At 45.4% G+C, this 15,641-nt stretch overlaps 1 protein-coding gene across 2 annotated transcripts in view; it reads right to left on the minus strand.

Moving 5' to 3' along the window:
* The window catches only part of PXDN (peroxidasin), a 147,733-nt gene that overhangs the window by 12,552 nt on the left and 119,540 nt on the right, over positions 1-15,641 (minus strand). For both annotated transcript variants that reach the window (XM_054023165.1, XM_054023164.1), the window contains 2 exons: positions 13,022-13,230; positions 4,333-4,453 (listed from right to left, as the gene is read on the minus strand). In XM_054023165.1, coding sequence (XP_053879140.1) covers positions 4,333-4,453; positions 13,022-13,230 — 330 coding nt within the window. The remainder of the gene's footprint in view (positions 1-4,332; positions 4,454-13,021; positions 13,231-15,641) is intronic.

Raw genomic sequence — 15,641 nt, forward strand, 5'->3', positions numbered from 1 at the left:
CAAGCTATATCTGTTGGAGGTGAGTAGGAGTTCACAGACTCTCGGGACGGAGTACCGCCCTGCCGAACCCGGCGTCCTCCCTGGTTTGGGAGATGATCGCATAATGCGAGGTGAACATGTGAACGGAAGACCACGTGGCAGCCCTGCAAATGTCCTGAACGGGAACATGGGCTAAAAAGGCAGCCGATGAGGCCTGAGCCCTAGTCGAGTGTGCCCTTACAATCGGCGGTGGGGGGATCCCCACCAGGTCGTAACAGGTACGAATACACGAGATGATCCAGTTGGAGAGCTGCTGAATGGAAATCTACCGACCTCTCATGCGCTCGGCCGAGGCGATGAACAGCTGCGAGGACTTCCTGAATGGCTTTGTACGGTCCAGGTAAAAGGCCAGAGCCCGTCTCACATCCAGCATGTGGAGGCGGCGCTCTTCACTGAACACATGGGGCTTGGGGCAGAGGCCCAGCAGGAAGATGTCCTGACCCATGTGGTAGATGGAGACCACCTTGGAGAGGAACAAAGGATGTGGTCAGAGCTGAACCTTATATTTATGGAACACCAAGTACCGGAGTTTGGAGGTCAGTGCCCTGAGCTCCGAGACCCATCTAGCTGACGTGATCGCCACCGCTACCTTCCCTGAGAGGTGCGACCGGGAGCATGTAGCTAGTGGCTCAAATGGGGGACCTGTCAACCAGGCCAGCACCAAGTTCAGGTCCCACTGTGGGACTGGGGGCCTAATGTACGGGAGGAGAATGGCATGGGAGAATACTGTGTGTCCCTGCACCGGCGGGTGGAAGGCCGATATAGCCACCAAGTGCACCTTGACGGACAAGGGCACTAGGCTCTAAGGTGAAGAAGGCAGCCTAAAATGAGTTGGATCAGAGCAGCCACGGGCAAAACGCTCCACTCAGCTGCCCACTGGGAAAACTGAGACCACTTTGCCGGGTAGGCCTGATGCATGGAGGGCCGTCTGCTTTCAAGGAGAACATGCTGAACCCCTTCTGAGCACGTCCTTTCCTCCTGGCCTAACCATTGAGCAGCCACGCTGTGAGGTGGAGTAGTGCTAGGTTGGGGTGGAGGAGGCGGCCCTGGTCCCGGGAGAGCAGGTCCCGGTGGGATGGCAACGGCTATGGCAAGGCGACTGTCAGGCTTGTGAGAGTCCCGTACCAATGTTGCCTGGGCCATGCTGGGGCAATCAGGAGGACCCGGGTCCTGTCCGTTTTTATCTTCTCCAAGACCGTGCCGATCAGTGGGATCAGGGGGAAGGCATAGAGAAGCTGGCCTGACCAGGATAGAAGGAAGGCATCTGAGATGGCGCCCATGCCCAACCCCACCACAGAGCAGAAGCGGGGACACTGGCGGTTCTGCTGAGTCATGAACAGTTCCACCTCAGGAGTTCCCCACTCTTGGAAAATCCTGTGCATCACCTCTGAGTGTAGTCAGCACTCGTGCTGAGAGGAGAAGTTTCGGCTCAGGTAATCCGCTCATGAGTTCTGGGAGCCCGGTAAGTGGTGGGCTTGTTGGCAAATGTCGTGGGCTATACAGAAGTCCCACAGCCTGATGGCTTCCTGGCAGAGGGCAGAGGAGCGGGCCCCGCCTTGCCTGTTGATGTCCATATATTATATTAATTATATTATGATGCCCTCCTCATGGACACCACGGAGGCCGTAGACCTTGCAGCCGTATCCGCGGCATCTGACACTGCCTGCAGGTTGCCCTGGTAGCCACTGTCCCCTCCTCCACCAGAGCCTTGGTACACGGTGCTGGCCAAGGAGCCTGGTGCCACTGCACCTGATGTGGCACCGGCGGAGCAGGCTGTTCAGCCTGACTAGCCTGTCCCATCGAGTGATGACTACGAAAGGAGGCCGGGCTGACATACGACCTGCCATTGTCCCGGAATTGGGAGGAGCGGAGGCGTTGGGAATGGTGCCGACCACGAGACCGTGATCCTGGCGTGGAGGAGCGGGAGAACCGCCAGTAGCAGCTGCTCCGCGATCGGCTCCAACGGGTGGATCCGCAACGGCAAGGTGCTGGTGATCGATGCCTGGGACTGTGGGAGCAGTGCCGCGGCGTGGTCCTGGAGCGAGATGAAGAATGGGAACAGCTTTGATGCCTGTATTGCGACGGGCTATGATGGCCCCTCAGTGACGAGGACCTCTGGTGCCCTCTGTCCCGGTCTCGATGGGGCCCGCTCCCCTCGCAAGGTGGAGCAGTGCCCAGAACTCCTGCCAGTCAGAACCCAGCCAGACAACCTGGTGGGGGTCGACGGGGACCGGCGCAGACTGCGCACGGGGCAGTTGCTGATCGGCAAATGGCATCGGGAACATTCCCTAGAACGCGAACTGTACCAATCAGGCGGCGACTGCGGAGATCCAAGTGGTGGCTTGCTTCTGGACCGGGGACCCAACGGTGGTGGTGCCCCTGGAACTGGCAGAGACATGACATCCTGAGCCACTTGCAGGGCCTCCGGCATGGAGGGCCCCCAGACATCCGGGGAGGTCGGCACCAAGTTGGCTGGGCTGCACCGCTCAACCTGAGTCGGAGGCCTGGAGGCCAACGGGGATCGAGAACTGCCCAACGTGGGTCTAGTCTCTCCCCTGGTATTCCTCTGGTTTATCAGCAGAGAAGACTTCTTCTTAGCCTTCTTGGTGTGCCCCATGGACGTGGAACGGTGCCAACTGGTGGCTCGGAGGCGAAATGTTTCTTTCTTTCTTGGTCTGAGGCTTGAAGGATCTGCAAATCTTGCAGCGATCGCTGAGATGGGTTTCCCCCAGACAGCGTAAACAGTCCGTGTGCAGATCACTCACTGGCATCAGCCGCCTGCAAGTGTCGCACGACTTAAAGCTTGGGGCATGGGGCATGCCCTGACCTGGGCACACTAAACTAAACTAACAATCTAAACTATTTTAACTACAGGTACTACTAACTATGAATGAACAAGAGTTTAAGAGGAAAGCTGCAGCCAAGCTGGAGCAGAGCAGTGCCGATGCACCTTTACTGGTGGCAAGAAGCAACTGAGGGTGGGGGGAGTGTGCAGCACCCCTTATACTTCGCCACGGAGGCGCCATACCAGAGGTTACTAGGGGCGCTCCCCTACAGGTACTGCTAGGAAAAAAACTTCTGGCACCAGTGCACTTGGTGAGCACGCACACCTATTGTGGAATGCACATGAGCAATCACTTGAAGAAGAATAAGTTTTCATCCTCAAAAGGTCCCCATGAGGATGAGATTCTTGAGAAACTGTTTGGGGTTTGATCGCATCTGAGAGAGAGTTATATCTGAAGAATTCAGCTTAATATCTAAATCATGGGGTACATGGGACACAAGAAACACAATTTCTAGACAAAAAGGAGACAAGATGGAATCTTATTATGCAAAGGCCTCCTTTCTTGGAGATATGAACTATGACAGATTCTCCCCTTCCAAGTTCCAAATGCTGCAAAAGAACTAGTATCTGGCTGCTACTGCTGGTTTGAGAATTCCTCTAGAACGGGACACTCGATATCATAAAACACGTGACACTAGTTCCTACACCTACACCAATTGGAATAAGGTGTGTGTCAGGGCAGGGAAAGGGCACATCTGGATGGAGAAGAGCCCACCTCTACTTCGCCAGTTCACAGCTAGCATAGGGTCCCCTATAGTACCGAGTTTTCATAAACCAGAACAGACCTTATGCTGCTGTAACTTATATCAGTGCTGGTGCAACTTGAGGATCAGGAAGCCATAATCAAAACTCTTCTCTCCCCCATTCCTGCACTGAATGGATCTTGGCACGAGAGAATCTAGCCCGTTATTACAGATTTCAATGCTACTGCCCCAATATTTGCCCTTCCCTGGCTTCTAAGCAAGTACTAGACACTGAGGTGGGGCACATATTATCTGTAATCCCTGCTTGTATCACTTTTGGGACAGCAGGAGTGTGGGCATTTTCCAGGCAAATAGATGCTGTTATTGATGGATGCAGTAAGGACCCAGATTTTCTGCTGCTTTTTCTTTACATTTCACATTTCTTCTGAGGAAAACAAACAGGACTGAGGGCTTAAATGTTATTGTTTCATACGTAGAAGGTCTTAGAAAAATTAGAGCTGGAAGGTAAACCACAGCAGAAACAGGACCTAAAGTTGACAACAACCTGTCGCATTCAATTTTGCTTTTGAACATCTAGAAACGTCAGAGTGAAAGGCATCAATCCCAGACTGATGGACTGGAGACTGCAAGAACCTAATGTACATTTGCAGGAAATCATTCAATTTTCCTCCACCTTACACAAAAAGAAAACAAAAACAAACAAAAAAACTGACCCTTTTTCATACCTTAGTACAAAATCCTTACCTCACTGTTTTGGACATTTTCATTTTCTTTAAGGGCTTGTCCTCCTGAAAGCTATAATCAAGAGAACGTCTTCCGCGGAAGTGATATGAAAATGCATTAAACTGCCCTCTAGTTCTACAATCTGAAATAAGACAACAAATTATATGTTGGAAATTAAATTATAAATTGATAATTTTACGACAAAAATAATTGTAAATACACTAGCAATATATATATATTTAAAAAAAAACTACAAAATTAAATCCTGTTTTCTCCAATATGGCTTTTTATGGATGTTTTTCTTTTCTTTTAATTAAATCTTGTGATTTTTTTTTAAATTATTCACCTAGTGGCACTAAATTATTTGTCCTTTAACTATGTTCACTTCTTCCATAAATTATCAGATCTTCACACCTCCTTGTTCAATTCAGACCTATACCTGCTTCATGAAGTCTATAATTTTGTTTATAGTGCAGTTCTACTCTGAAAAGGTGCTAAACAAAAACGGCATTCATCAGTTCTTCTTGTATCTATTCAATGACAAGTTTTCAAACTACTTTTTGCTTCTATTGGCTTATGACAGTCAACAGAGATATGAGACAGCAAGATAGATTTTACAGAACCTCTCGTTATTAAAAAGATTCTGAAATCGGAATTCTGGTTACTAGTAGTTCAAAAGAAGGACTTTCAAAGCCCCAGGTTTGAGTTGCATCACTGGAAGATAGAAAAGGGGGAAAAAATGGTGATTTCCCCTCTCAAAATGACCTCTCTCCAAGTCTGAAATATCTGCAAATACTGGAGGCAGTTCAGATTTGTCCACAGAGCTCCAGGACATAGCATGCCCTTTCTTTTCTCTCTCTAGATAAGACCTTGCGAAGTTAAAAGGAAATACTCAATTCCAAATATACATTTCTTAACACTAATCTCTTATTCCACTCTGTTAACTGAAGACATGCCCACCAAAAGAGGCCATTGTAGAAGCACCTAAAGGAAGGAAGTAATCAGATAACTAATTTTCCATTCTAGTCATAACCTCTCTCTCAGTGCGAGATATCTGGGAAGCAATGAGCAATAAAGAAAAAAATAGGAGACCAGGTGCTGCTGTGGGGAGAGAGAGCTGTGGGGAGAGAGGGGAGGAGAGGAGTCCTCTCTCCCCACCATAGCCCCAAGGAGCCCCACTGTACCCCAGACCCCTCATCCCCAGCCAGAGCCCTCACCCACCTTTGCACCCCAACTCTCTGCCCCAGCCCTGAGCCCCCCTCCTGCACCCTGAACCCCTCATCCCCAGCCCCACCCCAGAGCCTGCACCCGAAACTGGAGCCCTCACCCCTCCGCACCCTAACCATCTGCCCCAGCTCTGAGCCTCTCATCCCCGGCCCCACCCCAGAGCCCACATCCCCAGCCAGAACCCTCACTCCCCACACACACTCCGAACCCCTCAGCCCCATCCCCACCACATAAATTTTGTTATGTGCACCAATATGGAGGTGATGCGTCACACATCACCTCCATATTGGTGCACATAACAAAATTCATTCCGCACATGGGTGGGAAAAATTAGAGGGAATACTGATCTGGCTCCCCTTTTTTTTAAATACATCAGACCCAAGCTCCTCGTCTTTGCCTTTTTTATGCCCTTTACCATTTAGCCCACCCCATCTATTAGATCTGCTAGCTCCCTGATTGGCACTCCCCACATTCACTCGGACAACAGAGCCATCACCAATTGCCCAATTCTCCCTTAAGCATTTTTTTGCTTTCCTCTTGTCCCTGACACATGGGAAAAAATTTCCTGCCAAAATCTGTAAATTTTAAAACCCACATCGGCCATGATGCCTACAAATCATTCCCAGGCACAGAGAAGGAAAAGGACTTTATTGGCTGCATTTTGTATGAACTGAGGGGGGATGTGTGTATGGGAGGCCACAGAGGAGGATGTTACAGTATTTGAGGAGAGATATGAGGTCCCGAATGAGTGATTGAGCACTAGGGATAGCAAGAAAAGGACAGATTTTGGAGCTGTCAAGGTGGAAGAAATGGAATGACCTGAATATGATGTGGATGATGGTGGTGGCATTAACAGGAGGGAAGATAAGGTATTCTGTGTTAGTTCTGAATTACGTTTAGTTCGCGACAACACCACGTACAAAGAGATGTCAGACAGATAAACTCAGATGTAGAATTGGATGAAAGGAGACAGGGTAGTTGTGAAGATCAGCAGTGACCTCTGCTAATGATCGCTGAAAATGGAATGTAGGGGATGGAAAATTTTGTCCTAGTTTTGGAAGGGAGATATTTGTCCTTGGCTTTATTTTCTCCTCCTTCTCTGGCTGGAATTCAGTGGTGACAACCATTTTCTTCCCAAGACATTCAAAATCTCTAGAGGAAAGAACCTCTCATGCGTCTCCGTCTCTGGATTATAATCTGAAAGAGCGGTCTTCATCTTTGGAGAGGAACGAAATGACAATGGAAGAATATAATAATCTGGAGTGCTTTATGGTCTTCCTCCAACCCTTCATGTTATTTGGTCTTTTCAGGTTTTATTTTGATTTATGGGACCCAAAGAGGATTTTTGGACTTATCCCTGAAGTATCTTTGATAAGTGCAGACAGTCTGGTTTGCCAAGTTCCATCTCCTGCAGAAGCACCTCTTGAGGACTTTCAGCTAGCAGTAGGGATGCTGCAATGCAGGGATGCTGAGGCCCCCAATAAGCCACCCAGGCGTCCCCTTGTAAAGCAGGGATTGGGAGCTGGAAGAAATTATGGCCGAGCTCCACTTCTGAGACTCCTAAGAGGGTCTTTTCATAGGGAGAGCTTGTCTTGCCTTCAGTTTGTTCCATTTGATGGGGATGGGAAGACGTCCCATTTATGGAACAAAACTGGAAATAAAAGCCCCTTGGAGGGAGAGGAGAGAACATGAAAAGAAATTTTGCTCACTACTACCACAAATCAGTTTTAAAAGTTAGGATTGCAATGGAGTAAGCTTGAGCACTAACCCAACACACTGTTTGCAAAACTGGAGACAGAGAATCTAGTAAAGGATGAAAGGGTTATAGTCAAGCCAAGGAGCCTCATGGACAAGTCTGAACTGCCTATGATATTTGCAGGACGAGTCACAACCTAAACACCCCTGATTGGGGCAGAGGTCAAAATCTCAAAAACATCTTTTAACTTGAAAACTGAGCAAATCAGCTATGCAAATCGTTGAAATGCAATACAATTTTACAAAGTGACTTTTCAGGATTTAGCAGCATGTAAATCTAATACCCAAAGTATAACAGACACTTACCGCATAGGTTTTGAAGTCAAAGAGCAAGAGCCTCTTGGCTCTTGTTGAATTAAGTATGCTAATATTGTGCCAATACTCAAAAGGGAAACTAGGATGACCCAAGTAATTATAGGCCAGTTAGCCTTATAAAAATCCTGGGCAAAATAATGGAAAAAATTATATGGTATTCAATCATTAAAAACTGAAGGATGGAACTATAATTAATGACAGTCAATATGGTTTTATGGAAAACAGGTCTTGTAAAAAAAAAACAATTTCATTTTTAGATGTGATTACAAGTTTCGTTAAAAGAGGTAACTGTGTAGATGAAATACATTTAAAACTTTTGTATTGCATTTGACTTGTTACTGCACAACATTCTCATTAAAATTAGCACTATTTAATATCAATAAAGCAAATGTTAAATGGATTAAGAACTGGTTGAATGACAGATCTGAAAAAATAGTTGTCTCTGGGGAATCATCACCAAAAAAAGGCGTCTCTAGTGAAGTTCCACAAGCTTCAAAACTAGGCCTGATACTATTCAGCATTTTTATCAATGACCTGGAAGCAAACGTAAAATCACTGCTGGTATAATTTGCAAATGACTCATCAATTGGTGAAGTGGTAAATAACAATGAGGCAAGAGCAGTCATACAGAGTGATCTAGATTGCTTAGGAAAGTGGACCCATTCAAACAAAATTCCTTTTAATACCGCCAAATGGATGGTCAAACATTGAGGAACAAAGAATGATCACTCTGCCTAGAGAATGGGGGACTATTTCCTGGAAAGTAGTGACTCTGGAAAAAGATGTAGGGTTCATAGTTGACAAGCAATTCAGCATGAGCTTCCAGAGCAATGCTATGGCAAAAAGAATTGCTAATGGAATCCTTGGCTATCTATAGCAGAGGAGTTGCAAAGTAGGAGTAAGGAGGTCATTTTACCTCCATCTACAGCATTTGTGAGACAGATCTAGAATACTGCACACAGTTTTGATGTTCACATTTTAAAAGGATGCTGAAAAATTGGAGAAGGAGAAGAGAAAAGTTAAAATCTGATTTGAGGGCTGAAGAAAATGCCTTACAGTGATACCCTTAAAGAAAACAATCTATTTAAGCTTATCAAAAAGATGATTGAGATGGTACTTATACACTGTAGTTGTCACTTCTTGGGGAGAAAATACCAGGTACCAAAGGTCACTTAAATCTATCAGAGAAAGGCATAACAAGAACCAATAGCTAGAAGTTACAGGCAAATAAATTCAGATTAGAAATCAGGCTCAAATTTTAACAGTGAGAGTGGTAACCACTGGAACTAACTACCAAGGGAAGTGGTGGAATCTCCATGTCTTGTTTCAGGAAGATATGCTTGAGTCAAACACAAGTTATTAGGCACAACACAGAGGTAATTGGGTGAAATTCTATATACTGGAGTACAGACTAGATAACCTAATGGTCTCTTCTGGCCTAAAAACCTATAATCTACATGCTTAAAATAAAGTATGTATTTTAATCCCATTGATTTTAATGGATGCCTTCCTGAATCAGACTTAGAAAGGATAAAAATGTACAAGAGAGAAATCTCTCATGTTTCTGGGCATATGTCCATCACTAACTGGTAAGAATTAGGAAGAAGTGTCTCCTCTGGACAAGTTATTCTAATATGGGGTTTCTTGCACCTTTCTCTGAAAAATCAGGTCTTGAGCCACTGTAGAGATAGGATACCACATCAGATACCCCTATTTTATGATTTAGATAAGATTTAGGAAAGAAATGTAGAAACTTAGAAAATTGTACTGATGAATGTTACATACCCTAGGCAACTGGGATGAAATCCTGGCTCCAAAAAAGTAAATAGGCCATTGACCTCGGTTTGTCATGTTTTCATGCCTAATGTTCTGTCATCTTCTTATATGGCCCGCATCACTACAGTATCTGAGGGTATGTCTAAACAGCAATGTAAGCTTAGGATTAGCAGGACCCTATTCAACTGACCCATGGGTTTAAGAGTCTACACTGAATTTTAACCCTAGGTTAAGGATTTTCTGACACGTGTTCATACCTAGGCCTCTGGAGTCCACACTGCAGTGTACAGACCCGAGTCAAAGTAACCCTATCTCAGTGTTTAGCGTCCCTGCCTGCCACTGTCAACACTCTAGCCCTATGCATGTGTTGCACAGTGTGAAAACTCTATTGCCCACCTTGTTTTCTCACTGTGACGATGCTATCAATGGGACTCAGGTGCCCAAACGGAGCACATGAATACATAAACTGAATAATTAGCTCCTTTGGGTGGCTGTCTCAGTAGAATGGCTACAGTTTGAGATGGCTTTACACTGAACTAAATGAAAATTGGGCTCTCCCCCTCTAGGCTGAATCACATTGGCAAGAAAATGCCCATGTGCACCTGTTCTGAGGATAATTGGGACATCAGTCTCCAAGACTATCAAACTATTTAAATGAAACTTTGCCATTCTTAATTTTTAAAATGGGGTGGTTCAAATGTATTTGCTTGGTTGGTTTTTTATTTATTTGTCTGTTTTGAAGTTTGACATAAAATGTAGGTTTCAGAGGAAAAACACACACACGCCCTAGCCTGGCTGCTGCCGGCTGTGGAACAGTAAAGTGTATCCCCAAGGCTTGGGGTGCAGTGTGCTTCAGCACACCCCAGGGATCCCTTATCCCTCCCCCACTGCACCCCGGAAGGCAGGGATAAGGGACACCCAAGAGGCTCCCAGTCACGGCCCTCACAGTGAACGCTGTCCAGGCGCCCCAGGGAAGGTGTGGGGGAGAGCAGGAGCAAGGGACAACGAGTGGAGCAGGACCAAGAGGTGCCCTGCAGGGAGGGCAAGCAGCAGAGCTCCCAGCTCAGCTCGGCCATGGGAGGGATGACCCCCAACATCTTGGAATCCAGGAGCTGCCTCCCACCTGTCAGCTGCTCTGTGCAAGCTCTGTGCAGCAGCGAGGAGGAGCTGGAGTCACTACCACAAGAGGCTGCGGGGAGGTTTGGGGCTTGCTCCCACTCGCCACCCTGATAGGGCAGGGACAGGGGAATTGTCCTGGAGGGGGTATGGCTGGGGAGTTGTGGGTCATCCTCCCCAAGCCATGCTGAGCCAGGAGCTCTGCTTCTCCCCCTACCGACAGGGCATCTGCTTAGTCCCTGATCTGCTCTCTTCCCCTGCCCTCCCCAGGCTGCGTCTGTAGGGGCACCTGGGCAGCGTACACCAAAATCTGGCTAGGCTCTTGTGACCAGAAAGCAGCTCTCTTTACAAAAAGCTTCTTCTGAATGGTCTCCACTGAAAACCCTGCAAGCTTCCTGACAGCAATGCTCGCAGACCAGTGTTCAGCAGCCAATGGGTTAATGCTGACCTGAGCCGCTGCCTGTGCAAAGAGAAGTGTGGCTTCTGTTTGCAATAGAGTGCAACAGACTGCACCACAGATTGTCAGCATAGAGAAGACTAAGGAAATTGTCCCAAGAAACTTTGGGATACATCGGGAAGACTTCCAGGACCTGAGTCAAGAAGCTGGGGACGCGTGCATACAGGAAAGCAATAGGGCTCAGACCCTAGGTCCCAGTTTAACACAGGCTTGGACCCTTCAGCCCTGTTGGGTCCTGGAACCTAAGGTTTGAACCATAGGTTAACACAATTGGCGTGTGGACACAAGGCTTGAGCCCAGGCTCGAGTCTGGGCTTACATTGCTGTGTAGACATACCCTAAGCGTCTTACCAAGATTAATACTTTTATCTTTACAATACTCCTTTGAGGTAAGAAAGGATCATCATCACAATTTTACAGGTGCAGAACTGAGTTACAGAGAGAATAAGCTACTTTCCCAATGTTATACAGAAAGTATGTGGCAGAGCCATGAATTGATACCATTTCTCCTGAATCTTAGGGTACGTCTATACTTACCCGCTGGTTCGGCGGCAAGCAATCGATCTTCTGGGATCGATTTATCACGTCTTGTCTAGACACGATAAATTGATCCCGGAAGTGCTCGCCGTCGACGCCGGTAATCCTGCTCCGCGAGAGGAGTAGGCGGAGTCGACGGGGGAGCTTGCCTGCTGCGTGTGGGACCCGCGGTAAGTACCTTTAAGTTTGAACTAAGATACTTCGACTTCAGCTACGTTATTCATGTAGCTGAAGTTGCATATCTTAGTTCGAACAGGGGGCTTAGTGTGGACCAGCCCTTAGTTGACTACTTGAAACATAGGGTAATTGTTCCTCTGTTAAGATACTGAAAAAAGCCGCAGAGGTTGAATTTAGCTAGCTCATAGCTCAAATAGTTCACCTTGCAGAAAAGTTAGGCCCCGGGGCCAGTGGCATAGCCAGGTGGAGGGAACAGGGGGAGTGATCACAAAAAAAGGCGTCACCCGCTGTGGTGTTTTACTCACCCAGCGGCACTTTTACTGACGAGGCGATGCTCCGGGTCTTCGGCGGCACCTCGGCAGTGGGACCTTCACTCGTTCCGTGGCAGCATTTTGGCGAGTGAAGAACGGCGGGCCCAGAGCGAGTGAAGGGCCCGCCGCCGAAGACCCGGAGCGCCGCCGGGTGAGTAAAAATTAAAAAGGCGCCAAGAAATTGAAAAGGCGCCACTTGTACTCAGTGGGAGAGCGGCCACTGCCCCGCTCCCCCGCCAGCTACGCTACTGCCTGGGGCCTGTGACAATTCCAAGCAGCAGGTCAGAATGTCAAGAAAGTAGAAAGAAAATCCTGGGTGTTTCATTTAAACTCTAATTCTTTTATAATGATAAATCAGTAATTCTGCTGTATGATTAGTTAAGTAAACTTTGAAGGTAATCTGGTTTTGTTATTATAGAATAGAACAGTGTTGCATCTAAAAAAAAAAATTAAATCCGGATTTTGTTCAAGCAATCTAAGAGGTAACAGCTTTTGGTAACTAAGTGTCTGCTCCTCTGCCCTCCATGTGGAAAAGTATTTTGCACTGAACAAAACAGGAAGAATAACAAAAACAGATGCTTCCTACTTACACAACTATAACAATTAAATACATGGATGACTTAGTACATATACATTTAAGTATAGTGAGCACAACACTGATTCTTACATTCCAAATTTTAATCAAACTATGCAATTTACTAGAATTTTTAATGTCATTTAGGAAAAATTGTAAGGTTTCAGTGTTTTTTTTTTTTATAAGTAAGCTGCTAATAGAACAGAACCAAAACCTTAGCTATACAGTAGCTAAATCAATCTCCTGACCAGATTCCTTCACTGCCTATTACTTCTATGGGAAGTGGAATATTACTTCTACAAACTCCGAATTTGGTTTTGTAAGCACATTATCCATGTTCTAGTTCAGCTTGAGTTAGAGCTGAATTAAGAGAACTAAAAATCTATTAAAATTTCTTCAAAGCAGGCCATTTAAAATGTAACCAGAAACAAAGGATGCACTCCCAATACTCTCCCTGGATACAGACCTTCACAGCAATCTTGCCACATCCTGAGATCCAGTTTAGGAATTTCTTCACAGCTACCATAACCATGTGGGAACTCGGCCACCTTAAAGACATCACGTTGCACTCTGGTTATATTGTCAGCGTTGTCGCACAAAATTCTGGCAAGAGATGTTTGCTTGATCTGAGTCAGCTGAGGTGGACTAAATACACCAGGATTCTCATACCATAACCTGTAGTCTCACAGAAAGAAAGTTGAGTTCTTAGACAGTTAAGACAATGGTAAATAAAATAAAATAAAAAGACATACATACAAATAGCTGGCACTTTACTAGAGATTTTGGGATATTATAATCAACACAAAATAGTATTCTTTGAAAAACAGATCACCGTAGGAAAAATATACAGTTCCTGAAAGCAGATGACTTTACACTCTGTCTTAATGTTGCCTTCTAATTACACATGACGCCTCTGTCCACATATCTTCCTCAGTGAACAATTTTTTTTTGGCAGAAAAGACAAGGCAGACAGAACATACTTGCAAATTAAGATGGATTTACAGTTGCTTTGCGCAAAGACACCAAAGCTTACACCCCAATTTCCCTCTCCCTCCTGTCATGTGCATGCTCAAATATGCACCAAATTCTTACCCTCTCAAGGCACCCGGGCATTCTTGTCCACACACATTCCTCAATTTCCCCCTCCCTCCTGTTTCCCATTTTCTCCTGCACATACATACCCCTAGAATATCTGTCCTTCCTGTCCTCTACGGAGTAGATCTGGTGCACCAGTAGTTTGTGAAAAGAAATACTTTGGGTTAATGATTTTTTTTGCTGTTTTACATAACTGAAAGTGTATCTGTTAGTAGATAAAACATACAATTTAGTATAGTGTGCAGTTCAGTATTCTTTACTTAGAACAGAGTATGTAATTGCGTCATCAGCTGGTGGTAAGAATTTCTCCAAGATCGATCTAGCTCAAGCCTACCTACAAATGGAAACTGAAGACAGTGACAAATCTGAGGAACTGTCCCAGACTGAGGTGTCAATAGAGAAGATTTTGGAACAAACTGATAAGTTAAACACTAAGAAGTCACCAGGACCAGATGGTATTCACACAAAAGAGTTCTGAAGGAACTCATGAAATTGTGGAACTACTAACTGTGGTACGTAACCTATTGCTTAAATCAGCCTCGGTACCAGACAGATGACTGGAGGGTAGCTTATATAATGCTTATTTTTAAAAAAGGTTCCAGAGGTGATCTGGCAACTACAGGCCGGTAAGCCTAACTACAGTACCAGGCAAACTGGTTGAAACTATAGTAAAGAACAGAATTATCAGATGAACATGATTTGTTGGGGAAGAATCAGCATGGCTTTTGTAAAGGGAAATCATGGTTCACCATCTATTGGAATTCTTTGAGGGTGTCAATAAGCAGGTAGATAAGGGTGATCCAGTTGATACAGTGTACTTGGACTTTCACAAAGACTTTTGACAAAGACGCTTAAGCAAAGTGCAAACTGCTTAGTCATGGGATAAGAGGTCCTCTCATGGATGAATAACTGGTTGAAAGACAGGAAAGAAAGGGTAAGAATAAATGGCCAGTTTTCACAGCGGAGAGAGGTAAACAGCGGGGCCCCTCAAGAACATGGTGATCTCAAGAAAGGGATCGCAAGTGAGGTGGCAAATTTGCAGATGATACAAAACTACTCAAGATGGTTAAGTCCAAAGCTGAATGCAAAGAATTACAAAGGGATGTCACTAAACTGGATGACTAGGTGACAAAATGGCAGATAAAATTCACTGCTGACAAGTGCAAAGTAATGTACATTAGAAAAAATAATCCCAACTATACATACAAAATGATGGTGTCTAAATTAGCTGTTACCACTCAAGAAAGAGATCTTGAGAGTCATTGAGGATAGTTCTCTGAAAACATCTGCTCAGTGTGCAGTGGCAATCAAAAAAGCTAACAGAATGTTAGAAACCATTAGAAAAGCAATATACGATAAAACAGAAAACATCACATTGCCACTTATATTCATCCATGGTATGGCCATACCTCAAATACTGCATGCAGTCCTGGGTGCCTCATCTCAAAAAAAAGATATATTAGAATTGGCAAAGGTGCAGAGACGAGCAACAAATATTATTAGGGCCTGGAACAGCTTCCACATGATGAAAGATTAAAAAGACAGGGACTGTTCAGATTACAAAAAAGAGATGACTATGAGGGGATGTGATAGAAGTCTATAAAATCATGAATGGTATGGACAAAGTGAGTGTTATTTATCCATTCACATAACACTATGACTAGGGGTCACCTGATGAAATTAACAGTCAGCTGGTTTAAAACAAAGAAGTACTTCTTCATATAATGCACAGTCAACCTGTGGAACTCCTTTCCATAGGTTGTTGTGAAGGCCAAAAGTATAACTGGGTTCAAAACAGAATTGGATAATAGGTGATCCAGTTGAGGATAGGCTCATCAATGGCTAGCCAAGATGGTCAGGGAGGCATCCCATTATCTGGGTGTTCCTAAACCTCCAACTGCCAGAAGCTCGGACTGGACAACAAATGGGATCACTCAAAATTGCCCTGCTATGTTCATTCCCTCTGAAGCACTGGCCTCTGTCAGCAACAG

The sequence above is a fragment of the Malaclemys terrapin genome, chromosome 3 (assembly GCF_027887155.1).
Source record: "Malaclemys terrapin pileata isolate rMalTer1 chromosome 3, rMalTer1.hap1, whole genome shotgun sequence".
NCBI classification, from domain to species: Eukaryota; Metazoa; Chordata; order Testudines; family Emydidae; genus Malaclemys; species Malaclemys terrapin.